The sequence below is a fragment of the Crotalus tigris genome, unplaced genomic scaffold, assembly GCF_016545835.1.
Source record: "Crotalus tigris isolate CLP2741 ecotype Arizona unplaced genomic scaffold, ASM1654583v1 scf7180000017546.9332058, whole genome shotgun sequence".
In the NCBI taxonomy this organism is placed as follows: Eukaryota; Metazoa; Chordata; class Lepidosauria; order Squamata; family Viperidae; genus Crotalus; species Crotalus tigris.
Window position 1 is genome coordinate 7,845,411 of NW_024096465.1, and position 27,660 is coordinate 7,873,070.

The 27,660-nt window shown below is 39.1% G+C and overlaps 2 protein-coding genes across 5 annotated transcripts in view; one reads left to right on the forward strand and one right to left on the reverse strand.

The window, feature by feature from the left end:
* The window catches only part of CENPF (centromere protein F), a 33,580-nt gene extending 32,362 nt beyond the window's left edge, over positions 1-1,218 (forward strand). Inside the window, exon 16 of the mRNA XM_039336076.1 lies at positions 520-1,218. Within this exon, the coding sequence (XP_039192010.1) occupies positions 520-693 (174 nt within the window). The 3' untranslated portion in view covers positions 694-1,218. The remainder of the gene's footprint in view (positions 1-519) is intronic.
* A 7,550-nt stretch (positions 1,219-8,768) lies between these two features.
* Positions 8,769-27,660, reverse strand: part of LOC120304949 (spermatogenesis-associated protein 7 homolog) — a 49,737-nt gene continuing 30,845 nt past the window's right edge. For 3 of the 4 annotated variants that reach the window (XM_039336101.1, XM_039336091.1, XM_039336119.1), the window contains 5 exons: positions 27,502-27,562; positions 18,506-18,552; positions 16,761-16,838; positions 14,676-14,730; positions 8,769-10,524 (listed from right to left, as the gene is read on the reverse strand). In XM_039336101.1, the coding sequence (XP_039192035.1) occupies positions 10,423-10,524; positions 14,676-14,730; positions 16,761-16,838; positions 18,506-18,552; positions 27,502-27,562 (343 nt within the window). In that variant the 3' untranslated portion in view covers positions 8,769-10,422. Of the gene's footprint in view, positions 10,525-11,660; positions 13,080-14,675; positions 14,731-16,760; positions 16,839-18,505; positions 18,553-27,501; positions 27,563-27,660 lie in introns of those variants that run through there. The other variant, XM_039336110.1, reaches the window with a different exon arrangement.

Here is a 27,660-nt window from a genome sequence, read left to right on the forward strand (position 1 = left end):
GGATTGTCTTTAGTTCCATATCCCCTGATTTCTACAAGGATGGAATCCTAAACATCTTTCTGGACTCAAGTATGGAACCCAGCTCTTGGACAGATTTGTGTACATACTTTGAGAATAATGCTAATGGCATCAACAGTGTCTGAGGAGGCAAGTTCATGCTCTAAATCAAGAGCAAATAATGCCAATTAATTGGCATTTTCCAATTAATTTTGCCTTCTCAAATTTTCCAAATTTATGGATACCAAGTATAGCCTATTATATTAACATCAAAAAATAACTTCATTGGTTCACCTCTGGAAGGATGCATCTGCCAAACTTCTGCTTAAGAAATGAAGAAGCTTATCTCTCTAAGAGATATCTAAGAGGCAACAGGTTTCATATAAACAGAAAAATCAACAAGCGAATAGGATTAATTTTTCTGCTACTTTCATTTAAAATACAAAACTGATGTTCACTGCTAAATTTTATTTACATTTTCTTTGCATAACTGAAATACCTTGTTTCTTATGTATGTTTCAGATGAACCATGATCAAGTTGATAGTTTGGATCAGGATTTTATTCCCAGATCTCCCCTTTCCATCTCTAGCCTGTCATCTCAAAAGGTTGCTGAACGACCTACCAACCATCTTGATATAAGATACTTTCCAAGTACAAAAGAAAATGATTTGGACAAAGCCTGCCATGTACAATGAACCAGGACTGGGTTGGTGTTAGACTTGAAATCCCAGCAGCAAAGAATGATTCAGAATGAAATGCTAAGAATGTCTTCATAAGCTTCTTTAAGTCCATATCTGATGCAAAGGAAGAATCCTATTTACGATTGCATGGGTAACAAAAGGAAGCCATGTCTGATCCTAGGAGCTGGGGTGGCATAGTGGTTAGAGTAACACAGGCTTATTTTGTCCACTGCCAGGAGTTCGATCCTGACTAGCTCAAGGTTGACTCAGCCTTCCAACCTTCTGAAGCCAGTAAAATGAGGAGCCAGACTGTTGGGGGCAATATGCTGACTCTGTAAACTGGCCAGAGAATGCTAAAAAGCACTGTGGGGCAGGTATATAAGTCTAAGTGCTATTGATATTGCGATCCCAACATTCTGGGATATGCATCTATAAGGACATATTTGTAGCCACAAAAGGTTTTTACAAGCTATGAGGTTTTGTATATAACAGTAAGTTGTGGTTTTCTATGTGTACCTGAATAAAGGAGCTTGAAGAAAATGAATAGCTAAGTTGCTCCACTTACCAAAACATTCAATTTCATTTTACTAAATTCCTAAATTATATTTATTTTTGTGAAAATCATGAATGGCAATGTAAAGGAACTTCACTTTCTGAAGAAATTGCTAATATATGGATACAGTTCAGACAACTATGGATATTAGACAATCCAGAAAAAAAAGCTGGCTATGAACCATGAACTGTAATTTAGCATTATATCTGTATGTAATCAATGCCATTTTTCTTAATATTTTCAGAGAAAAAGGCCCTTTCTGGAAAAAGTAAATCCTAAATATACTATGTCTTGTTTCCAAGCGCCTTTTAAACAAAAATAGTGTTGCTTGACAGTGAGATGATGCAGACATATAAAATAATAAATACAAATTAAAAACGAATAGCCACTGCCCAAATCCTGCTAGCCCCGTCCCCGAGTCTTTATTTGGACATTTTGAAAAAGAAGAAAAAGGCAAGCACCAAGAAAGTTGTATTGGGCAGCACATCTAGACCAACACTGTTTCAAGATAAATTTTATATTGGAATATTTTAAGATAGGGCATGCAAGTTTTCTTCAAGATTATAAAGGCAAACTGCAATCATCAGTCTTTGAATTGGTCCTAAATCAATAGAAAGGAAAATTTGGAAGCACAGGGTAGTAGTTATGGTCCTGGGCTAGAAATTCAGAGATTGATTTCTCATCCTCCTTTAAACATGAAAGCTGTTTGGGTAGATCTCCTGCAGATCATTCTATTTCACAGGGTTGTTGGGAAAGCAGGAGGCAGGAACGTTATGTCACCTTGAGCTGACCAAAAATACAAAGTGGGATAAAAACCTAATAAATTATCAAACCTGTTTAAACAGACTCACTTAAAAACTGGTTTAACCTGTAACTCACATTCTTGTACTATAAAAAGACATCTCAGTTCCAAATTATTGTAGTTCCCCCCCCCTTATTCCATTTGTTTATTTTAGCTCTTTGTATTGTTTTACTATTTAATTTAGTTCATTTTATTTGAATAGTATTTACAGGATTAGTTTTTCTGTTTTTATTCTTCAAGAAAATAAGAGTGTTAACAGAAGGTTATCAATAACTAGGGCGATGAGTCGCTTGCTGCTTATAGAGCCTTAATAAATGACACCCCACTACTCCCCACCAGGCAAACAATCTTTAAAACCAAGCCTTCTCAACTTCCAAGCCTATGTAGTGAATAATATTTGAAACAGGAGTTTACATATCTTTTTATTATAATATCATCTAAAGTGGACCTGTGTGAAGGACCAAGTTGAGAGAGATCAACCCAAATCCCAATGGAGGTACACATCAACAGCAGTATGATAGCACATAATTTCATCATTAGTCAAAGCAGTATTTGGATGTAGGCATTAAGAAAAAAACACATCCTTACCCCTATGAAGGAAAGAAAGATACAAATACCTGTTTTGAATCATCCCATCCCAGATGAGCCAGTTAGAAGCATGGTAATAACAGCATATTGCCACATGGGATTGCTATATTACAGACCCAACAATCAAATAAAATTTTATCTTTAAGTGCTGTAAATGTAAAGTTTGGTTATTTGAATTAATTTACAGTGATTCTAGATCTGGGATGCAGAAACCCAGATGATCATTAAATGGCAGAAAACAGATACATCTGACTCCTGGCTGCCCTCTGATGATATCTGGAGTTTGCTGCCCGGATCTAGTAGTCCTATCTCTGCAGATATGCAGATATTATTGAACTGGTACATTTGCTAGCAGAAGTCATTAGAAAATATAGTAAATTGCTTCAGTGAGCAAAATGCTAGGAATTGCTAGGGGAAATTCTTTTTGAAATCCAAGTGTAGCTTTTGAAGCTTACTTCTGGCTTCGCAGTAACAAGATGCTGAGAATTCAGACATATAGTTTGCTTTACCTCGCAATACAATTGTCTTCAATAGCTAAAACACCACTGGAGTTTCTACCTGGATCAACAAAAAAGCAGAATATAAATTTAACACATTTTCTGTCAGTAATTATGTTGACAGGTATTTTAAGTATGCAGATTGGTTAAATTAGTGCTGATTAGTCAGTTTTTCTGAGTACTTTTATATTGCTTCAGTCAATTCACTCTTAAGTTGCTTAATTACACCTTACAAATTAATAAGTTAGTTTTACACATTGCTTAATATTTTACTTTCAGTGATGCATAGATTTTTGCACAAAGTAAAATACTGTAAGAGAAATGTCACAAGAGTGACATCTTCTGGCAGATTTTATAAATCACAAGGAGATAGATGTTTGTAGGAACCTCAGAATTGTTTGCTGTCCTGTTCTTATAATGTTTATGCAAGATGTTACAAATGTTTTAACCGTTGACCAATTCTATCATCTTAACCATCTTCTCTACACTTTCTGAAACTTCTGTCATGCATATCGAATTTTTTGTAAGACAATTTACCCTAAGGCAAGTATATACCCATGAATGTATGTATATTTGAATGCTGGGACAAATTTATAACCTGGAATGTAGAATAATACATACTCTACAATCTCAAAAGTTCTCAAAAAGAAATTATTAACTTTAACACACTTTCAAAATCACTTGGGGAAATCTATGGCAGGGGTGGTGTTCCACAAGCATTAAAGTGCCTCTTGATTAGGGGCTATTTAAAGAATATGGAAAGTGGAATAAGATTACATTTGGCAAGACCTGAGATATTTGTAAATGTTCATTTTATAACAGGGAGACAAGCCTGATTATGTTATGGTACCAAACTTAAGGTTTTCTTAACTTATGTTAAATGTTTGTAACTGTAAAATGTATTACTGTCTATGCTGCTCTGGCATTGTTTCTGGTGTTTGTGTATGATGCTTAATATCTTTTTAGACTGAACATGTATACAAGTGAGTAAATATTGCTATAAATAAATAATATTTTCAAGCATTAAGCCATGATACTTTTCCCTTGATTTTAATCAACATTTTACTCTTTCTCAGTAAATTGAATGGAGTCAAAAAGAGCATGTTTTCTCTAAATTGCTCACACTATCCAATCCCTATAACAACACCTGCAAAGGATTGGGGAGAGTGGGGGAGGTGTCACAATTCCACAGGCAGTAGTGCAGTTGAAAGCCTGCCTCTGTAGTATATGCATTGATCCTGCTGCAGATGCTGCTGCATCCATGATAAGGCTATTAATACATGACCTTGGGCTAGCTTGCTCAGTCTGTTTACAATATCTCTATGGAGGGTAACTATCTGCATCTAAACTTCCTTGGATATAGTGCAAATACAAGTGAAGGGATATCTCTAGGCATGCTTAGACTGAACAGTTATTGATTTTTATTGTTGCAGTCATATATGATGTACATATTAGATCAGCGGTTCTCAACCTGTGAGTTGCGACCCCATTTGGGGTCCAACGACCATTTCAGGGGGGTCGCCAAACAACGCGATCCACTATTTTTTTCGTCAGCTGGCACAGGGGGCGCCGCCGCGCATGCGTGCTGCGCAGGGGGCGCCGCATGAGGGCGCCACCGCGCATGCGTGCCGCGCAGGGGGCGCCACTGCGCATGCGCGCCGCCTGCTTATGACCGGGGTCACCGTATAAAAAGGTTAAGAACCACTGTATTAGATATAATCCAATGAAAGCCATTATACTTTGTTCCTGTTTTACCTCATATTCAGTTGATGTAAATACTACATGCAAGCTCTCTATTTATTCTTATTAACTATTAGCCTTGGTTAGGGATTTGCAGACATGTTAAGAAAAATATGGATGGAGAAAATCTTAAGTAGAAGCTTTAAAATACTGTAAAATGGATAGTCGATGTAAATGGGAAAGGGATGTGTGTATATATGTACACACACACACATATGCAGTATATAAATATATACAGGTAAGTCCTCAAATTACAAATGTAATGTAATGTAATCCATTCGTAATTCGAGGATTCATAGGAGTGAATCTCGTACCTTGAACGAGATCACTCCCTGCTTTTGCCCAAGCATTCACTAATTGAATGCATGGTTCGTTAAGTGCACATGAGGTATCTCAGGGTGGACAAGGCTATGGGGGGGGGCTAGTGATGGAATAGACCTCCAAGGCCTCCCAATCCACTAAAATACCTCATGCTTCCCCATCCCTTCGTGCCGCGCCAGACTCACCTTGCAAAGATCTGTCTCCTCTCTGTTGCTGTTTCATTGCCTTTGATTGCTGAGTCGATGGATGCTGTAATATTCTGCGAATTCAGATACCCATCCTCTTTTGCAGACAAAACTTCCAGTCTCCATCAGATCTTTGTCAGGTCTCCGTCGGAGCAAAAAGTGTCTGAGTGCTTATGGGGCACTTGGAAATAGGATGATTTGCTCCATTTCCAAGCACCCAATTTGCACACAGACAAAGCCTCCAGTCTCCTTCAGGTCACCATCTGGGCGAAAAATGTTCCGATGGTGGTAGAAAGGAGTTGGGGGGGGGAAAGCAGGAGACAGGCACCACAAACACTTTTTGTGCCAAGAATAAAAGTTTTTGGGGTCCGTGATCTCGCAAGAGTTCAGGTACCCATTCTCTGCAAAAGAGGATGGGTGCCTGAACTTGCGCGATATTACGGCATCCAGGAGCTTCCATCGACTCTCCTCTGTCTTGAAGGCAAAGAAACTGCGGCAGAGAGATATCTTTGCAAGGAAAGTGAGTCTGGTGTGGCGAAATGGGAGGGGGAAGCAGTTGTGGGGAGCGGGGGGGAATATGGTGAATGTTGCAGAGCCTCTGTAGTCGTTCGTAAGGGCGAACAACTGCCATAGTGCTGCAACATTCATAATTTCAGGACTTGCTTGTAAACACTAGGAAGTGCTTATCGCGTAACTTCAAATGGTTGTTAAGTGAACGCTTGTAACTTGAGGATTACCTGTATCAGAATTTTCTCCAAGAGGAACATTCTCATTAGTAAAAAGTAGCTGTTTTAACAGTTAGATAATAAGAAAACAAGCTGCTGCAAAAGGGCATGAATTGCCTACAACTTGGAAGCAGAACTTGCCTTGGTTTTAATCAGGTTGGTTTCATTTACTTTAACAGTTGCGCTGATTTATATGACCAATTATATCCCAGCACCCTGAGGTTTTAAATATAGTCCTTTTAAAAATAGCTAAGATTAGCTTGCTCTTCTTTTGCTTTTCCTGCACAGGCTGGGAAACACTCCTTAGATAAAGCCCAAATACAATTGTTTCAGTGACAGTTTGCATTAATGAAACACTAATAAGGAGAACAAAAAGGGAAAGAACTAGTGTGCAAGCCATCTTCCTCCCATGCAATATCAAATATCATTTCTAATAAGCTGGAAGCAAGTTGAGCACTTTGGAACAGAACAATCTTTGTAAAGTAATTTGTATTTTGGAAACAAAGCCTACTACAGAGTTTGGTTACGTTAAATCCAGATTTTTCCCATGTAGGATATTTGGCTACAAAAAGCTTTCAGAAAATTCTGCCTGACACCAAGGATGAAAAGTTGATGCTTAATGTATAAAGAATGTGACATGGGATGAAGAGATACTTGCTTGTAACCTTATAATAACTTTAAAACAGTTATTAAATTTGTCTAGACCTGCTGTAATGAAGGTTGGAAGTCAGCTGTCTATATATTTCTGTTTCCTTATCATATGCTCATCTTTGTTCTTGCATTTTTATTCTTAGTATTTTTTCTTTCTGTTTAGTTTCTTTAAGTTTAGTTTGTATTAAGTTTTACTTTATTGTAATCAAAATCCTTAATAAAAATTATACACAGCAGATCTGTTGTTCTACTAGAAAGCCCAGATTTTTGCAGCCCAGTTCTGCAAAATTGTCTTGAAGGTACTTGGCTCTGAATTGAAAGGACAAGTTACCGTAAATGCCGGCGTACAAGGCGACCCGGCATATAAGACGACCCCCATCTTTATAGCCGGGCCGCATTCCTAGAACGTCGTCTTATACGCCGGAAACTACCAGTATTTCCGGCGTATAAGACGACTCGGCGTATAAGACGACCCCCGTCTTTGGCGCCGATTTCAGCGCTTGCGGAAGTCGTCTTATACGCCGGCATTTACGGTAATGTAATAGTTGAATCATGATGCAACTGAGGAATTAATCAAGTGACTTTATATTGAATTAAGTATTGAAGAGTCTAGAAAGAATGAGTGTCACGATACTGTTGTTCAGTCTTATTTGAAGGGGTTTAATACTTCTATCTACACTGCTATGATCCCTTTCTAGAGCTGTTTGAATCTTGAGGGAGTGAGAGTATTAACAGCAATAGCAATAACACTTAAACATATATACCGTGTTTTTCCATTTAAAAGACGCACCTTGTATAAGACACCTCCCCAACCATCACACAAGGGAGGCGACTTCCTCCAATCAGATGGTGCTCTGCAGGCTTAGTCCCGCCCACCCCCTCGGCCGTCAATCACTGTACTGAGGCAGCTTCCTGGAGCCTCTTGCGGCTTCAGCCCGAGCTGAGCCAGTGAAAAATGGGTCATAGAAGGTGGCTGGCTTTCTCTCCATCCAGGCGGCATCTCGGGCCAGCGATATCCTCCTGCACCAAGTGGATGGCAGCGGCATGTAAAGAACCCACACAGATATGCCCTGGGCTGCAGAGGTTACCATTATTTTTTCGTGTATAAGACGTTGCACTTGTATAAGATGCACCTAATTTTTGAACAGGGTGTTTGCAGGAAAAAATAGCATCTTATACATGGAAAAAAAATGGTATTTAGCACTTAGACTTGTATACCACTTCACAGTGCTTTACAACTCTCTCTAAGCCAGTGGTTCTCAACCTGTGGGTCGGGACCCCATTTGGGGGTCGAACGACCATTTCACGGGGGTCACCAAACAAGGCTGTCCACCATTTTTTCCCCCTTTTCTTTGGCCAGGCCCCTGGCACCCGGTGATGTATAAGTGGTTGGGGGTCACCACAACATGGGGAACTGTATTATGGGGTTGCGGCATTAGAAAGGTTGAGAACCACTGCTCTAAGCTGTTTAGAGTGTCAGTATATTGGCCCCAACAATCTGGGTCCTCATTTTATTGACCTAGGAAGGATGGAAGACTGAGACAACCTGGAGCCAGTGAGATTCGAACTGCCAAACTGCTGGCAACCAGCAGTCAGCAGAAACAGCCTGCAGTAGTGCATTCTAACCACTGCACCACCTATGCTGGTACCTATGCAGATTTTGTATTAAAGGGGGGGGGGTTGAGCTAAAAGGAAAAACTTTATCTTTTCAATTTAAATCTTAAACACCTATACAGAATTTTCAGATAATTTAGATGGATGGTTTTTCTAAATCTGCTTAGAACAGGACTAGGTAACTAATATAAATTAAACAATTTCCTAGAAAGCTACAAGGAATTTACATGGTGCATTCATTTTAAAGCGTGCATGGTATTTATATATAAAGACAAGCACAGTTAAATACAATAGAGAGTTTGACCTATTGATAAAGATTACGTATTTTGTCTGATTAGGTCTTGGCTCTTGTGGGAACTGCAGGAGAAAAAAAATCTTAACCTTTAAAATGTAGAGCAAAGAAACATTTCTTGATGTGTTTTCACGCATATGCATAAAGAACATTTATAATAGGTCTGACATTACAATATTACATATAATCTTCACTTAACAAACATTTGAAGTTACAATACATTTTTACAAAGTTATTTGCAATCCATCCTCAAAGTTACAACTGCCACACATACATATACGCATCATAGTCATATGATCACATTTTAGGCACTGTCAACCAACTTGCATTTATGACCAGCTGCAATGTTCCCACCCTCACATGACTGTAATCTGCAATATTTTTTGGCATTTTTTCATCAGAAAATGGAATACCTGCAATAGATACAAATGTTAAAGTATTTTGAAATCAGTCTGATTGAATTTCTTTTTCCCAATTGCTTTCATTTTGATAAAAAGTGACACTGTTTCTTTAGAACTGAGTTCACATAAGGGAGGTAGCAGACTAGTGTGGTCATTGTAAGAAGAATATCTATTTGAAACCTCTTTTTCCTATATACATAACTAAATGTGTTCTGGAAGGTTCTCCAGTTTTCTAAATGTACAGCATGTTTAATTCAGCGGGATTTCTAAATGAACGTTTATACAATTTCACTATTAAACTTAGACGTAAATAGACCTTAATATGTATTTAATCTCTTCGTGTCATTTTTCTACTGTAAAATATATGGTACAGGTAACCGTTTCAAACAAATTATAATAATTGACATAGAATCACCCTACAGGCTATTGGATGAGCTCAAAAAAAAAAAAAATTGTCTCAAAGGTGCTTTTTGAAAAATGACTGAGAATCTCCATAGCCAAAAAGATATATATAATTTTTTAATGACCAAAGTCCCCTAACAAGTCTTATTAGTTGATAATATCACAAGATATTGATGATTCAAGAAACAGGCAGTTGGGTTCTGGTAGACCTCACACTGCTGACCTTTCGCTGATATCATTTTTCTGTAACAATGCAGTGATACATAAATGTTGTACAACAGTGCAAATTGTTTATGTAAGTTGTAAATATCACATGAGGAAAGCTACTTAAAGAGTCAATGCTATTTAAAATAAAGCTTATCAGCCAAATAATTATAACAATGAAATAATAAGGAACAATGAATGAATGCTGCCAGATAAAGATGATCTGAATTATACATTATACTTGATTTCACAATCCAACATCTGAGATGGTTGTTCTGGTAGGGTTGACATTGCTAGACTTCAAAAGTCTGGACAGACCATTAGATAGCAAATAAACTTTTATGTTCTTTCGAGATAAGTTGCATGAGTTACAATTCCAGAACTGTAAAAATATGGAGGAGCAATAGATGGCAGCAAAGAGATACAGAAAACTCTAAATCTCCAAGTTGCTGTCTAGATATACTAATTCTCTTTTCAGTGGAAGTAGGTTTGTAAGTATCTTATTGTGAGCTATTTAAGTACAATTATGTATCAAAAAGGATTGGTGTTCTTAAGAATTGAAAACTTCATTAAAATACAGACTACAAAAATACTTGTCTAGATGAATTTAGAAGTCTAATTTGTATTAGCAGATTAATTAAGGTTTATTGTAAATTGCTTTCAGCATAGTAAATTTCTTCCTATGCTTATTATGAAATCTTTACTCTTCTTTGAATACGATACTTTAGAAGGTTATAAATAGGCCAATGTATAATTTATATTAAAGCCACTATTCCCATGTTTCAAGGCAGTGTAACTCAGAAGAATCAGGCAGATGAGTGTAAATGTTCAAATCTTCCTCCAGGGCTTGAAAAATTCTTTGTATTTTTACCTTTAAAAAGTGGAGAAGGGAAACAGGGAAGAAAAGAGAGAGATTTTTAAAAATTGGACTCTTAGGGCTGTTTATTATTACTATAGCTATATCCAAATGTTTAAGTCAGACTAATTCCCTAGAAATATGTCCTGCACAGGCATAATTTCAACCTAAAGAGCTCCTAGTGTCCAAATATGTCATTGTATCTCATGCAATGTGGTAGCTCATAATGAACCAGAGATGTGCAGTGTAACTTTCTTCTCTACTTCTTTTCCTCTCTCTAATGAGGCTGCAATTTGTTTACTTCTAGTACTTTTATACTCCAATGACATGAGTAAAGAGGAGTGTCAAGTACATGAACTGTATAGGACCTCTGTAATTCAGATCAGGAATGTCCAACTGTAACCACATACAGGCTGGAAAGCTTTATAATTTTTAATGTGAACCAAGATGAAATTGATTAAACTCAGAAAGGTGTTTTCATTATCAGCTTTCAATTAAAGTCAATTTTATTTTATTCATGTCCTGTCCATTTTTTGGAATGTGGCTCTCAGCATGCTGTTCAAGACCAAATTTGGCCCCTCACCCTTCATAAAAGTGGTATGTGCTTGTACTAAAAATCTATTTTTCAAACGTTCTACTTCAGAACTTTATCATCAACCAACAGAATTTCAAAGAAAACTGAATGACAGGGATTGTCTAAGTACCTGTTGGGATGCTTGTCGAACACTGCAGAATATATCTTACACTTTCTTGAAATTGCAGGAGGAAACCAGTATTAGCACTTTTACCTTTTTCCTGATGTACCCAACCTTGACTTCCCTAAGGGCAGGTGATGTTCAGAATAATAGAGTTGGAAGCGCTTCTAGTCCAACCTCCTGCACAAGCAGGAGACAGTATATCATTCTGGAGAAATGGCTGTCCAATCTCACCCACAATTTCTGAAGGTAAGCTGTTCCAGTGGGTAATTGGTCTTATTGTCAAGAAACGTTTCCTTAGTTCTAGGTTGTTTCTCTCCTTGATTAGTTTCTACTCATTGCTTCTCATCCTGCCTTCTGGTGCTATGTACTGCTAAAGTAACTTTTGCTACTTTTTCAAGAAACATTCATTCTTCCCATCTTTATGAAAACATTTGTGCATCTTAAAAGTTTCTCCCTATCTTCAACAATATTCTACCAATATATAAATTCATCTACCTTGCTATAATTTTAATTATGTATGTATAATTTGCAAATGTTCATTCCTGTCAATCACAACTGTCTTAGTGTTTGATACATTAATTTTCAGATCCATACTTTTTATTTCATAAAAACTAGACACTTACTGTAAGGAATTTACAGGGCTTTATCACAGTTACCAATTTATTTATACTAATATTAAAAGCTCTCTATAGCTAAAATCTCTCCATAGTTGTAGGATGTGACCTTTAAAAAGATGAATTCTAGACTGCCTGGTTGAGGCACATTACAAATCAATTGCCTTTTATAAGTAATTTTTGCCAAGTGCCATTTTCTATAGAAGTTAACCCAAATTCTGTTTCAATTGTTCTTTAACAGATTTTGTACAGTCTACTGAATGCTATTTACACTATTGTCTGAACATTACAGTTGCTAAAATAGCCTATTCTATTGCAGTGATCCCATAGAAACCCACTCTACCATCCAATTATTCTGCAATTACTTAGATTATCACATAATTGTCTTTATAGAAAATCTGGTTAAGTCTCACATAACCTCTAATTTTACAGAAGGCTGATGAAGAATGCCAATATAGTGTATAGCTGTTTCTTTTGCCCAATTAGTTTTGGAAGTTTAAGTCTTCCAGGTTTATGTGACAAAACCTGCTTTCTAAAGACTAGTGTTTCAGCAAGCCAATAAAAATGTAGGTTTTTTTTTTCCTTCCCAGGAAAGAAAAGAGCAGTAGGAGAAATGACCAAACAGATGTGTCCCCTAGAAACATCTCAATCAATGAGAATAGGGGTGGAAAGGACTTTGGAAGTCTTCTAGTCCATCCCCTTGCTCAAGCAGGCGACCCTATACCATACCATTTCAGACAAATGGCTGTCCAGTCTCTTCTTTAAGAAACTCCAGTGATAAAGCACCCACAACTTCTTAAAGCAAGCTGTTCCACTGATTAATTGTTCTCACTGTTAGGAAGTTTCTCCTAATTCCATTAATTCTCTTGGTCACAGAGAATTAACTCCTTAATTCTTTGTGATGACAGTTGGAAACTAAACTTTGGAACTGATAAACATTGGGCCAATTTAGGTAAGATTTTCTGAGATATGTAACTTTTTTAAGCTGTTCACATTTGGTGGCTCACAGGAGTCCATCCTCCAAAAAGTATGTATTTCAGATAACATTAATTAAATCTTTTTGGCAAAATTATTCCATGTATATTTAATACATCCTCTTTTCTCATATTAACATTGCAACACATCCAGCAAAAGAAGTAGTTTTTGGTCCAATTAGTAGTTAAGGCATCAGGCTAGAAACTGGGTGACGGTGAGTTCTGGTCCTGCCATGGACATGAAGCCAGTTGGGTGACCTTGGATCAGTCACATTCTCTCAGCCCTAGGAAGGAAGCAATGGCAAATCACGCCTGAAAAACCTTATCAAGAAAACTTCAGAGACTTGTGCAGGCAGTCTCTGAGAATCAGATACAATTGAATAGAAGAAATATATGTGTATGTACTACTGTCCTGGACAAAACCCAGAGCATACAGGAGTAAGAAGGCACCCAAAGATGAGCTGCTGAGATAATGCCTGAGACAGCAGCAGATATGGGTGGAAGATCAAGTATCGGAAGTGCCAGGGCTGGGCAAGATCTCTTGGTATATGCCTAAGGATATACCATCAATTGATAACTGACATTGCAGAGTTGGAAAGTCCTACCAGTGGCTGGAAAGAGCTGCAATAAAAGGCAGCCCAGAGGTTCATGGCTACAGAAGAACAAGCACTAGCACTATTCTGCAGGAGTCAATCACACTAGACAGGACTCCAAATGCAGATTATGCAGAGACGCCTCAGAAACAGTCCAGCACATAATGGCAGAGTGTAAGATGCAGGCAGGAACAGCATACCCTGAACGGCACAACTAAGTAGCTGGCATTGTGTTCAGGAACATCTGCACAGTGATTCCACAGAGGTTATGAAGAATAATAGGGCTATGAGTCTGTGTGACTTCCAGATCCACATGGACAGGGAGGTACTAGCCAATCAATCAGACATCATGGGAGTAAATAAGGACCAGAAGACAGTAGGAGTGATAGATTCAGTGATGCCAAGTGACAGCAACATCAGGAAAAAGTTGGAGAAGTACCAGGGCCTGAAAGAGAAGTACCAGGACCTGGAGAGAATGTGGAAAATAGGAGAATTTGGGGCTATGACTGTAAGCTGGGAGAGTGCTCCAATGAATCCCAGGAACAACATCAGAGCTCTCTGTCCAGAAGTGAGTGCAGTGCAGGGAACAGCTAAGATACTGTGCAGAACCCTCAAACTCCCAGGTCTCTAGCAGGAGACCCGAGACTGAGGAAGATACGCACCATACATATGGATGAAAAGGGAATTTAGATAAATGATTAATAGACACAGACAGACATGCAGAAAATCTATGTCGTTACTAGTAGTCGAAAATAACTTGATTGCATATACTCTTTCAATTAATATAAAGAACCCAAAGCTATGAAGAATTATCACCTACACACTCAATTTTGTATTTCTACTGTCACCAGTTTTGTTCACCATGTGCTTTGTACCATCAGTATAGGCTTCATGCTAAAGAGGATGCTTTGAAACTTGGAGAAGTTGAGCATTTTCCCCCTGGGTTTACAATTTAACAACATTCTCTCTGACATTATCTGTTGAGTCAAATGGCAGAAATTTTTTGTTGCAAGAAAGATTCACATTTGGCTACTCCAGAATGCAGATTGCTACCTACTCAATCAAACATTGTTTTGTTTAGTTGTACTTTGGAGATATACGAAAACATTTTCGCCTTTTTTCTTTTGAATTTATTACCCCTATAATTCATTTCTTTCTAGCTTTTGGCACCTGAATTTCTTCTCCTAATTAAAAAGTGTAGCAGCCTAAACACTGTGATATATTTTTTTCTAGACATGCATAAGACTATTCATGGAATACATTGCAGTGGTTATGAGTATTACTTACTTCATCAAGGTCACACCTGTTGATAATATGCATCCGAATTATATCACCTAATGACCTTAAAGGGAAAGAAAGAAAAAGAAAACAAAATACATCAATAAAATAATAACACAGATATTACTTTGTTTTCAAGGCACTTAAAAAATACAAACTGCTGGATCTTCAGAATCACCTAAGAATCTCCATATTATTGTTATCCAAAGATAAAACTGTCCCCATTAAAAAAAAATCAAAGATCATTTAAAGTGATATGTCTAAAGGGAGATAATTTAATTTCAATTCAATAGGATTTACACCAAGATAAATGTGTATATACTTACAACCCACTCATAGCTGCCTCATTGATAAGCCACACTGAATAAGCCATGTATTTTGTTGCAATATATCTAATATTTACTGAACATCACTCAGCAACACATCATCTGGATATAAAGTACATGTACAATCATGTTTCAACCAATTACATTTTAACTCAAATATTCCTTCTATACGTATCAGGAGCATATATGGTTAATACATATGTATCAAATACATAATTACATATTTATAAAGAATGCATATGCATAAAGAATGCATAACATGAAACAGCATTCAAACAATGATCAATGCTGTGGCTGAGCTATTACTTTCCCTAACATTTGATGTTAAAATTAAAAATACGTAGCATTGAAAGGAATTTAAATTTCCTGAAACAGCCCTATTTGTTCTGCTCAACAAAGCAGAATCCAAATGTTGATGATTTATTTAGTTTCACCATGGAATAACTACTTTTATGATAACTGGAACAACCTTCCCCCACATTGTGTTCTTCCAATATATTGTCAGTATTGCTTCCTGAGCTTTTGGTGTTGCAGTTGAAAAAGTTCCAGAAAATAGTAAATGTGATTGGGATGGTTTATAATGTGTTGCATTGTAAGCAGAGGAATCAAAAGTGGTTTATACCAAAAGTATCTTCACAATGCAGAACAACCTTTAGCCTAATAAAACTATTGTCTCTACCATGTTCTACAAAGGATGATGGGAGATAAAATAATTTCTTTAATCTATATTAGCAAGCAATTTTCATTTCCAATGACATTCACTTCATGGAATGTCACCCACCCATTTTTAAGACCATTTGATTAGAGGTAACATCTCTCCTGGGTTTTGTTTATGTTCTGTGATATAAGTGCCTCCACACAGAAAGTTGGGATATGTACCAAACAAATAAGTTTATCTTCAATAACTATATTTTTAATAGAATATATTTTACTTTGTCATATGCTTAATGCACTAAAGGTACGGCAGTAATATTAGCCATCCTGATACTAACACAATACTATTTTAGGTATCTTCAGTCAAATGAATATGTAATAAAACTTAAAACTTTGAAACACATTCCACTGTTTGCATTTTCCAGCTTATGTTTAATCACACGTACATATGTTAGAATTGATGCAAGAATTGTCAAAAATGTGTGGTATTGTCTAGCTTTACATGTATAACTTTCATGGTACCTTGGTTTAGCCTTGTAAAGAATCATCATCATTCCAGGAAAGGGGTGAGAAAAATTTGTCTTGCCATACTGGGGACATGATTATTGGAAAGCTGCATAATAACAATGGGTCCTTATTCTTTGAATAAGATAAATTGAACTGATATATGAAGTTAGTTGGATTGTAAGGAGCAAGGGAATCAGAATTTTACATTGCAAAGCCATGAATTAAACTGCAAATTGCCACTATTGCTCTTTTGTTAGAGCACAAGCATCTACAAAGGAGCAATTAAAGCATTCAGCATCTTGAAGAATCATTTGAATTTGCTGACAGAAAGTTTGAAGCAAGAATTGTATTATTTCTGTTGGGACAAAGAAAAAACAGTGCTTTGTTAGAATCTGTTTAGATTGTCCTACATTTACTGTTGGATTGCTTTACATATTGTGATTTTAATTAAGGAAAGTTATCTATTGAAATCTTTGCCAATTTATTCCAATTTAGACCCAACACAGGTGGAAGTTAGGCCAATGTGAAGAAAATATTTCATCTTAAGAGAAATATTTTACATACTATTCACAGAAATAAAATATTTCTAAAAAATGTTTTGACTCACTTCTTCCAGTAACAACTTCTAAGCAAAATATAATTCGTAACTTCTTGAAGCAACTGCAAGTACTTCAACTCTTCATTTCTTAAAAAACAAAGAGACAAAAATAAGAACAGGTATATCTGTGGAAAAGCAGCTCTCGTGTTTTAATCATTCTTTTCTTCCTACAACTTACATTAAAACTGTCAAATATTGTTGAAATGAATTACCTGAAAGTCAGTCTAATGACTCTAATCATATAGACATGATGTAGGTTTCCTCAACTTTGCCGCTCTCCAGATGAGTGAACCTCACCTTCCAGAATTTTAACAATCATGCTGGTTAGGAATTCTGGGAGTTGGAGTTCACCTATCTACTGTCCATGGGAGCGAAATAGCAAAACTCATGTCATGATGTTATTACACAAACCCTGCAGCATATGTTCCTGTGTCAGACAGCAGGATGCCAAGTACAAAAGAATGAAGTTTGAGTCACAACAACAACATATGGGGCCATCTTGTCTGTCACTGTATTCAAGAGGCCTATTCGCATGTCTGGAGATTGTCAAGGATGCTATAAATTCATAGCTGCCTTCACACTGTGTTAAATGAAGGATTTTTGGGGTCATACTTGCATCATATTATAAATATCATTAAGCTACAGATTGGTAGCTATAGCCCCTGAAATCTTTCTTATACCTCCTGCAGTGGTTTTTTTTTAATCATAAGGAACAAAAAAGAGTTTCACATCATTATGAGATGTAAACATACAAAACCTGTTCAGTATGCCCTAAAATAAGCTTAACGTTTTGTTAAAAATGAAGGGGAATAAGCAAACTATCTCCTGAGTCAGTTTAAAAAGAATCAGCCAATCTGGTGTTATTATGCCCCAAAGCCAAGTGCAACATCTGTGCTGTTCACAAAACATCAAAAGGTTACCCAACCACTGTTAGAAATCCATTACATTAAGGCAAAACTTAACAACTTACATTATGGCATAGCGTGATAGTGAACCAGCACTGATTCCAATGTGATTTAAAAAGGCTTTTAAGCCCATCATCTTGACTACAGTTCTTCAGAGATTTAAAATAACTTTCTCAGCCATATTGGAACTAGGGAAGAAAATGGCAAAGAGTGCTCTGCTCTTTAACACCAACCTGCAGAAAAACCATGGCCAAATCTATTCTGAGGAGTGCAAAAGAGATGTGGGTAATCTGCATGGAATGCCTAGTTGATATTGTGGGTTTTGCATATCACCTGCTCTCATCATTGAGATGATAATATTAATATAGACACAGTGGTGGGATTCAAATACCTGAACAATTGGTTCTCTTATTAGATGCAGGCCTGGGAGGCCTTCTCCAGGCCTCTGAGGCCTAGAATGGACTTCCGGAAATGGCATCCATGCATTTCTGGCAGGCCTCCTCCAGACCTCTGAGGCCTAGACTGGACTTCCGGAAGCACTGTGCATTAAGATGGTTCTCCGAACTCAGCAAAATTTAGTTACTGGTTCTACTGAACTGGTGCGAACTGGTTGAATCCCACCACTGCATAGACAGATCATTTATCCTGCTTCCAGACTCAGAAGCATCTGGGTGCCCATAAAAGAGAAGAAGCCAAACTAGATAGGCCTTTGCCTGAGTCATTCAGAAGCCTTGTTAGATTATTACAAAGGAGTTGTCTTCATATTTCAGGTTTCTTGAAACAGCCACAATTTTAATATTTTGTTGCACACCGATCAGCGTTCTTATTAAAAATAAATGTAGAACTCACTTTGCATGAAGAAGTGTTTGAATAGCAGCTGAGTTCCCAGAATGTTTCTATAATTTTTAAACACAAAGAAAAAGTTATAAGCAATTGCTTTATCTCATTCATTGCTTTATATTGAGGCTGTGCAAATCATTGAATAGGTATTTGCTTTGGAGAACATCTGTTCCAAAGCAGCCATGTTGCTTCACTTTGCATTGCAAAGTTTTAATGAATGCTATAGAGGACGGGTCACTCTTCATTCACCCCAAGTGTTGATAAAGTGTGCGAGAGGCTACACAGCTTTGTCTTCCCTAGCTGCCCTTGTCAACGCCCAAGGAGGCATCTGCCTAGACGCAATGTCAAGATCAATGCTCTTCTGGCTTTGGCAAAGTACAAGTAGGAAATAACAATAAGCTTCAAGGCAATGCAAAATCCTTTTTATAAACAAATGCTATCCCCTCTTTATGTCAATTAAGAGAAGCACATCACCTCTGCAGCACCAGTCTCTTTGTCATAACAAGTCTAGGTCACCTTGCACAGATCTACCATTTTATATAGATAGATTCACAATAATTAGCTTCACAGCAACTACAGTTTGAGCATGTGTGCTAGGCTGACAATTATTTGCTTTTCTGGAAAAAAATCCCCAGTTTGAATGGAAAGATCATAAGGCACAAAATGTCTCTCTGAAAAGGCCTTAATAATTCACAGAAGGAAAATACTTGAGAATGAGACATGGTCGTTTTCAGATGCAGGACAACAAAATCAGTTTTTAAAAGAGAGAATATATAATATATATTGCACATACTTTATTTGTATTTGCATGTATTCCTTTTGTATACCCACTATGAAATCAATTTGGATTTCTGCACAAATCCTGCATATTTTTACACACCATGTCTGACAGGATATAATTAGGGACACTTCCACGCCACCACTTTTATCCCTCTGTCTGACAAAAGTAGTTTAACATTGATCTGAAATCAATTTCATTGCTGCTGATCCTCAAATTTATACACACACACACACACAAACACACACACGATCAGCACATCTGCTGGTGATTTGGTTTTTTTTTCTAAAAAATCTGAATGGTTGGTCTTAGAAGGAGAATCTGAAAAGCTACTAAGGCACACTTTTTTGTTCCCTTTAAATACCAGTGAAAATAATAGTGATTCACTAAGAGGCCACCATGTTTGAATCTTTGTTAGAAACAGGAAAGTGCAATGATAGAAGAGTTCTGCCAATGGGAAACTAACAATGGGAAACAAGCTCCCACAATACAGCCAACTGCCTGCCAGACACAGAACACACATTCCCATAAGGGAGGGATGTTCTTGGTCACATACATATGGAGTCAAAAATCCCATCTGTTCCCTCTGGTGAAACTGTCATATGCTTGGTGCTCTCTGAACTTTTTTGCTTGCAAACATATCATTACCCAAGTAGGTAACATCATCAGTGATAGTGATAGATAAACAGATTTACTTTCTGTTTATATCCCATAGCTTATCCTGCTAATTTGGTGGGGGTGTGGTTTTTTCCTTGGTAGTTCCTTGATTACAGCATTGTTTTCTCCTTGATTGTTTGCCTAGTGCTAAGCCCTGCTTATCTGGATGTTGGCTGCTGCATCAAAGGAAACATTTCTTTTGAATACATCCCATGTCAGGAATAGCTGATGATTTACCAGATTGGTAGAAAGGCTTCACACTCTTAGATGTGAATGCCATCTCAAATTAAAGACAAATAAAATTTTCTTGTGATCACATGGAAAATCTGTTGTCTAACACAGAGGTCCACAACCTTTTGGGCATCAGGGACTGGTTACATGGAGAGAGGTTTTTCTGCAGACAGGAGGGGGCGTGGTTTTGTGTGCTGCCTGCATCCCACAGATGGGGCTTTGCTTGTTTGTATGGCCCAGTTGCTGGCATACCACAGCCCAGTACCAGTCCACAGAGCGGGGGTTGAAGACCCCTGATCTAACACAAACATCATAAAAGCATGGATCTTTCAGCAGGCCCTTGGTCAAGAAGAACCCTGCATTCTTTATTTTCTGGATTGTGATTTCTGTTTTTTTTTTTTTTTTACTGTTATATTGTGTTCCTCACTTGTTCTATGTGCTGCCTTGAGTTGCTTAACAATTAGGCAGCAATACAAAGCACACACACAGAGACAAATTCTGACCATATTCTGCTTTGTTTTAAGCTATCAGGTTAAGCCAAAAACCCAACTAATCCACTGAAAAATTGATGGAACAAAATATTTTGTAATATCAAAATGAAGTATCTTCTTCTTCTTCTTGTGCCATATCCATTATTGGACGTTGGCGATCATGTTGGTGATCCTGTTTTTATGTATATGAATATACATATTTATGTATATATATGAAGTATATATTCTACAATTGATATTTTTTGCTTTTTTCCTGAAAATAACAATTATGAAAAATGCCACTAACTGGGTAGCTATTTCGAATTCAGGATGTGCATAGTTTTTTATACCGTTAAAAAAACTTGAGTGATGAGGTGTTGATTTTAAGATTTAAAATCTGAAAATCCCTAATATTTTTTTTTCAATAACAGTGCAAAATTCTCTGGCTCCTAAAAGAAGCGGCAGGTATAAACTGTCTCTTTTGCCGCCGTGGCTTCTGCTTATTAAGAAGCAGGGAAAATGAGCCTCCTGATCACCATCTGGTGCTCGGCTGATGTTTTGCAAAGACACAATACAAGCAAGGCTAATATATAGTGGGAAGAGATACTGTACAATAATTATTGTGGTAATGTTATATGAATACACATTTGATACTAAATAGTCCAATGAAGTACTTTGAATTATCACTTTTCAAACTGTTCCTTTTTCTGTTGCTGCTGCAATACTGCAAAGACCAAAATGCAAATGAAAAAGGGAAATGTTAATTTCAGACTTGTGTTCTCTTGTTTCTTTAAAGCAATTCTGCACATTTACTGCTACACTACAGTCACAGATACTGTTGTGTTCTGAGCCTGCAAAAGCTGAGTGGTGCCAGCTTGCACGCATGCGCAAGGTGCGAAAGCGCACCATTCTTTGTTACCTTTTTGCCCAGGGATTCTATTTAGAGGCAGAGAGGCCTGCGAGCCTCTGAGTTGTGTCGGAGAGAGCTGAAGAGAATAAAAGCTGTTATAACCATCAGAATGTGTGCTCTTCTTTCGCCATTGACTCGAGGACTCAACACTGGCGACGAGGGTGGGATCGCTTACAAGATAAAGAAAGAAGACTTGTAAGGCTTACCCAAGGAGTCCTGGAGAAAAGGAAGACAGCGTTAAACTCAGCATTTGGCCTGCCAGTACAGCGTCGCTGGAGGTAAGCTGGCTGATAGATCCCTTCCTAGAATAAGAAGCAAGGATGGCGAAGATAGGGAGATTGTCTGAATTTGACATTACTCACCCAGAAAGATGGGAGTCTTATGTCGCTAGAGTAGAAAATTACTTTAGAGTGAATCAAGTTAGAGAAGATGGTTGAAGGCCACTACTTTGCTGTGTGTCTGTGGTCAAGATACATTTGAAATTGCAGAAAATTTGGCAGCCCCTGCTCCCTTTGAGCCTGTCACTTATACAGACTTAAAGAAGTTATTGAAGGAACATTTTCAGCCCAAGTTGTCTGTCATTGCGTGGAGGCACACGTTTGAACAGAGGGATCAAAGAGTTGGTGAATCAGCCAAAGAATACATTGCAGCCTTGAGAAGAGCAGTTAAGCCCTGTGATTTTAAAGATTTAGAAGAAAGGCTGAGAGACCGTTTTGTATGCGGGTTAAGGAACAAAGACTTACAACAGAGACTCTTTGCAAAAGAAGATATTTCTTTCCAAGATGCCTTGAGAGAGGTCACTGCAGAGGAGGCAGCAGGTGGGGCGGTCAAGAACATGAGGCCCATCAGGAACAACCTAGAATCAGTCTCCGTGCACCATGAGGGAGTCCAAGAGAGCTCGGAGGAAGACCCTGAAGGTGAGGTGGATCATCTCTACCCATCCAAAGAAAGGAAGCAGAGGGAAGGCAAAGAAAAGGTTCCAGCTGTGTCCTTAAGTGCTTCAGGTGTGGAGGTCACCACAGGAGGGCTGACTGCAGGTTCCGTTCTGCAATCTGTAGAGCGTGTGGCAGGCAAGGCCACATAGCATCTGTTTGTCTGGGCTGTCAGAAGGCACAACCTCGAGAAGAATTGCGTCTGAAAGGTACCAGGGTCCCCAGCCAAAACAGGGTGGGTTTCTGTGCATCACGCAGAAGTATTTGTAGAACAGGCACACACAAACCACTGAAGAAGAAACTGTCACTTAGGGTGAGGTTACAAGGAGTTCCATTGATTATGGAACTGGACACTGGGTCTGCTCTTTCAATCATTTCTATTCACATTTTCAGGAAAATTTGTAATAGCAGTGGGTTTCAGGCCAAACTTAGGCCATCCAATATAATCTTAACAGATTTTCAAAATTCTAAGGTGTGTGTAAAGGGGGAGGCCACCCTTGCAGTACAGCACAAGGATTTTGAAGGTCCATTGGATGTATTGGTAGTTGGGGGTGAATGAACGCGTCTTATTGGACTCAATTCGTTTGAGGCCATGGGAATCCAAGTTACAGGGCTACACAATTTGCAAATGTTAGGCCTAACAGAGGTCTGCAAGGAGTTTGCAGATGTATTCAGTCCACAGCTAGGTTCTTACAAAGGGCCTCCAGTTTCTTTGAAACTTGACCCTACTGTCACTCCCATTAGGGTGAAAGCAAGGAGAATACCCTTTGCTCTTAAGGGGAAAATTGATGCTGAACTGGATAAATTGATCCAGCAAGGTATTTTAGAACCTGTTGATTCAAGTCCATGGGAAACCCCCATAGTTACGCCTCTCAAGGCTAAAGGGGACATTCGCATCTGTGCAGACTACAAATGCACATTAAACAAGGCATTGCAATAACATGCATATCCTGTACCTGTAGTCAGCCATATTTTGGCTTTCCTCAAAGGGGGGCGTGTTTCTGCAAAGTTAGATCTGGCACAGGCATATCAACAGTTACCTGTTGATGAAGCTGCTGCTGAAGCACAGACTATTGTAACCCATAGAGGGTCATTCAAAGTCAAGAGACTACAATTTGGAGTAAATGTAGCTCCTGGAATTTTCCAAAGTGTTATGGAGAACACCCTGAGAGGTATCCCCGGGGTTTGCCCCTATTTTGATGATGTCCTTATTGCTGGAGAATCCACTCAGAATTTAGCTGAGAGATTAAGGGCTGTTTTGCTTCGTTTCAGAAAAACAGGCCTAAAACTTAAAAAAGATAAATGCAAGATAGGAGTTACTTCTACAGATTTCCTGGGATTCAGAATAGATGCCAGGGGTATACACCCTGCTGATTCTAAATTAAAAGCCATACAGCAGGCTCCTAGGCCTAAGTCTAAAGCTGAGTTACAAGCATTCCTAGGCCTCTTGAATTTTTACAACACTTTCCTACCTAACAAGGCTAATGTAGCAGAACCACTTCATAGGCAAGCAGGCAGTTTGGCAATGGTCCCAAGTATATGAAAAAACCTTCAATGAGGTCAAGGCCTTGCTTACATCAAATGATGTGCTTGCACATTTCAATGAAAACCTACCAGTCTGCATCGCTTGTGATGCTTCCCCTTATGGGGTGGGGGCTGTACTTAGCCACTTAAGAGCTGATGGGACTCAGGTCCCTGTTGCATATTACTCCAGAACTTTATCCTCTGCTGAATGAAATTACGCTCAGATAGACAGAGAAGCCTTGGCCATTGTAGCTGGAATTAAAAAATTCCATGATTTTTTTTATATGGCAGACATTTCACAGTCTATACTGACCATAAGCCTCTGTTGGGGTTGTTTACCACTAACAAACAAACTCCCCATATCATCTCTCCTAGAATGCTGAAATGGTCTATTTTTTTATCAGCCTATGATTTTTCATTGATTCACAAACCTGGCAAGGAAATGGGCCACGCTGATGGCCTAAGTAGATTACCTCTGCAACTGGTAGAAGCTGACCCTGCTCCTGCCATCAATATTCTCTCTATTCAGGCATTGCCTGAGTCTCCCCTAAATGCCAGAGATGTGGCTGCTGAATCAGCCACAGATCTCATGCTTACTCGTGTGCTTTCATGGATTTTGTCTGGATGGCCTGAGAGTTGTCCAGGTACTGAGTTCCAAAGCTTCTGGCTCAAGAAGCATGAGTTATCCACTTTTCAGGGTTGCCTGTTATGGGGCAGCAGAGTACTTATTCCTACCTCATTGAGACCTAGAGTCTTAGCTTCTCTCCATGAGGGTCATCCTGGCATTGTTAGGATGAAAGCGCTTGCGCGCAGACATTTATGGTGGCCAGGATTAGACAAGGAAATAGAGGCCTAAGTGCATGGATGCCACTTGTGCCAATGTTCACGCCCTGAAACACCTCAGGCTCCTGTGCATAGATGGGAAGAAACACAGTCACCTTGGTCTAGGGTGCATGTGGATTACGCTGGGCCCTTTCAGGGACAATTCTTCTTGGTCCTTGTTGACAGCCATTCAAAGTGGCTTGAGGTTGTTCCTGTCTCTTCCACTACTGCTGCCAAGACCATTCAAGTATTAAGAGGGATTTTTGCTGCTCATGGCCTTACAGAAGTTCTGGTTTCAGACAATGGTCCTCAATTCACTTCTTCCGAGTTTCAGGCTTTCCTATAGGCCAACATGATTCGTAATGCGACTTTGGCTCCATTCCACCCTTCCACCAATGGTATGGCTGAACGGATGGTTTGCATCACCAAGGATGCTCTCAAGAAACTGACTTATGGTGACTGGCATCACAGGTTGGCAGATTTTCTTCTTGCTTACCGCACCACACCTTCTACTTCCACTGGGAAGAGCCCGGCTGAACTTCGCTTGGGGCGCAGACTGATCACCAATCTTGACAGGCTGCATCCGGACAGGGTGGCTCCCCGGGTCTCCAAACCAAGGGCACCTAGGTGTCTGCAAGTGGGTGCCCCGGTATGGACCCGGAACTATGGGCCCGGTCACCTGTGGGTCCCAGCTGTAGTCTGCAAGGTCACCGGTCCCTTGTCCTATGAGGTTTCCCTGGACGACGGTCATGTCCTCCGGTGGCATATCAATCAGCTGCGTATGAGACTGGACTCTCCCTCTTCAACACCTGGGTTTTCTCCGGGGGGGAGGGGGACCACTGTGGGCAAAGAGAAGGGTGTTGGCAGCAATCAGGCGCAAACGGAGAGACGGAGGAAGGTCTCTCCCAAGGTTCCACAAGTGTCCCTAATAGGAATTCAGGGGAACAAGGAACAATACAGGTACCGGTACTGACTTCAGCCAGGGAGTCACCCAGGGGGCATACTCATTATTCACAACCCCACTACAGCACTCCAAGCAGGGAGAATAACCGGGAGCGTCTAAACAACCCAAATAACACAAGAGAACTGGCATCCAAACAAACAAGCTGGCCCAATGCTGCAACTGCTCCCAAAAGGAAATCTGCATACAGGGAGGTAGTCAGAGAGGCAAATCCTGATTCTGGTACCTCCGGCATGGAATGGGGGGCAACCGAGTAGTGGGGCACCGCAGAAACCCTAGACAACCCAGTTACGCGGCTTGGGAGTGAAGGGATGCGTTCCCTTGATAGGTCCATTGTGGACTTGGAGAGTACCACAGAATTGCCAAATACTGGTGGGAACATAGAGGGGCCGATAGTCTACAGTTAGGCAGATCAACCAGGTACAGTAGGGAGCAAAGTCCTGGTCTGACAAGCCCGGTGGGCAAGCAAGCAGACAAGGCAACAGAACCAGGGTCACGGGACCACCAGGTTTTAAAAGAGGGGGCAACTCCACTACAATCACTACACAGGATGGTCAAAGGAGTTCTCAAAATCTGAGGAGGTCACAGAGGGTTAAAAGATCTCCCAAATATCTGGAAGATTTTGTGACATTGCTGTCAAAGCAAGGGAGGTGAAGAGGGTGCCTGATGTTGCGTGAACTTGGAATTATGAGTCTTGGGCACTTAATTCCAAAATAATAGCATGGTACCATGTTATAGAGTGGCTAGTAAGTAGCTGCAACAGTTGTGCGGTTCCATAAGGGATAGCACACCACGTCCATTTGAAGGTCGCGTATACCTATCTATATAGGTTAATTAAGTTTCATTCGGGGGGAAGGGGTGTTGTGTCCTGAGCCTGCAAAAGCAGGCCCGGGATGTTGCAATAGTCCCAGGCTGTTGCAAGCTGCCCGGGACCAGACTGAGTGGTGCCAGCCTGCGCGCATGCGCAAGGCGCAAAAGCGCGCCATTCTTTGTTACCTTTTTGCCCGGGGATTCTATTTAGAGGCAGAGAGGCCTGCGAGCCTCTGAGTTGTGTCGGAGAGAGCTGAAGAGAATAAAAGCTGTTATAACCATCAGAATGTATGCTCTTCTTTCACCATTGACTTGAGGACTCAACAGATACTATCTGTGAATTATGAAAATTTTAATTCTGTATGTGTTTGGGAAAAAATTGCTTTTAAAGGTAAAGCAGCTTTTTTCTGAGAAGCAAAATAACAGTGTGTTTCTTTTGCACAATTTCTGACTACACTAGTGAACAGCTGATTTATGTTTTTACATTTTCTTTTTAGAGGGAAAATTCTGCATTGTATTGTGTTATGACTTTTATATGTTTTTAAACAATGTGTTTTCAAAGCAGCTCTGTAATTTTAGGTGTACTGTCACAGAACACCACTGTCATTATCCACTTTGAAATATTAGATTTCCCAAAGAAGTGCAGTTTTAAATTGCTTTCAGAACTAGTTTTACTTAGAAGAATCAAATATCATTAATCACAACACAATCTAACTTGTGTCTTCTCAGAAATTAGCCTCCCTGAATCTAATGAGACCCATTTTTCAGTGCATGTGGGTAGAGGATTCAAATTTCATTATGGATAAATAAAAAAACTGAGCAATGCCCAATACATTTTAATACTACTGTTGATATTTATGAATGTTACTGCCTGCGTAATTTAATCCATTACTGAGTAGGACATAGCAACCTTGAATGGATGGCATGGATGGTCATCTGCATAAGCTCTTAGACACTCGTTATCCATAGACCTGGAAGATGAAAAAAACAATAAAACATATTAGCAACACTGACAGCAATTTAAAATGTACTTGTCTGAAACCGAGATTGGTTCAGCTTCACCAACTAT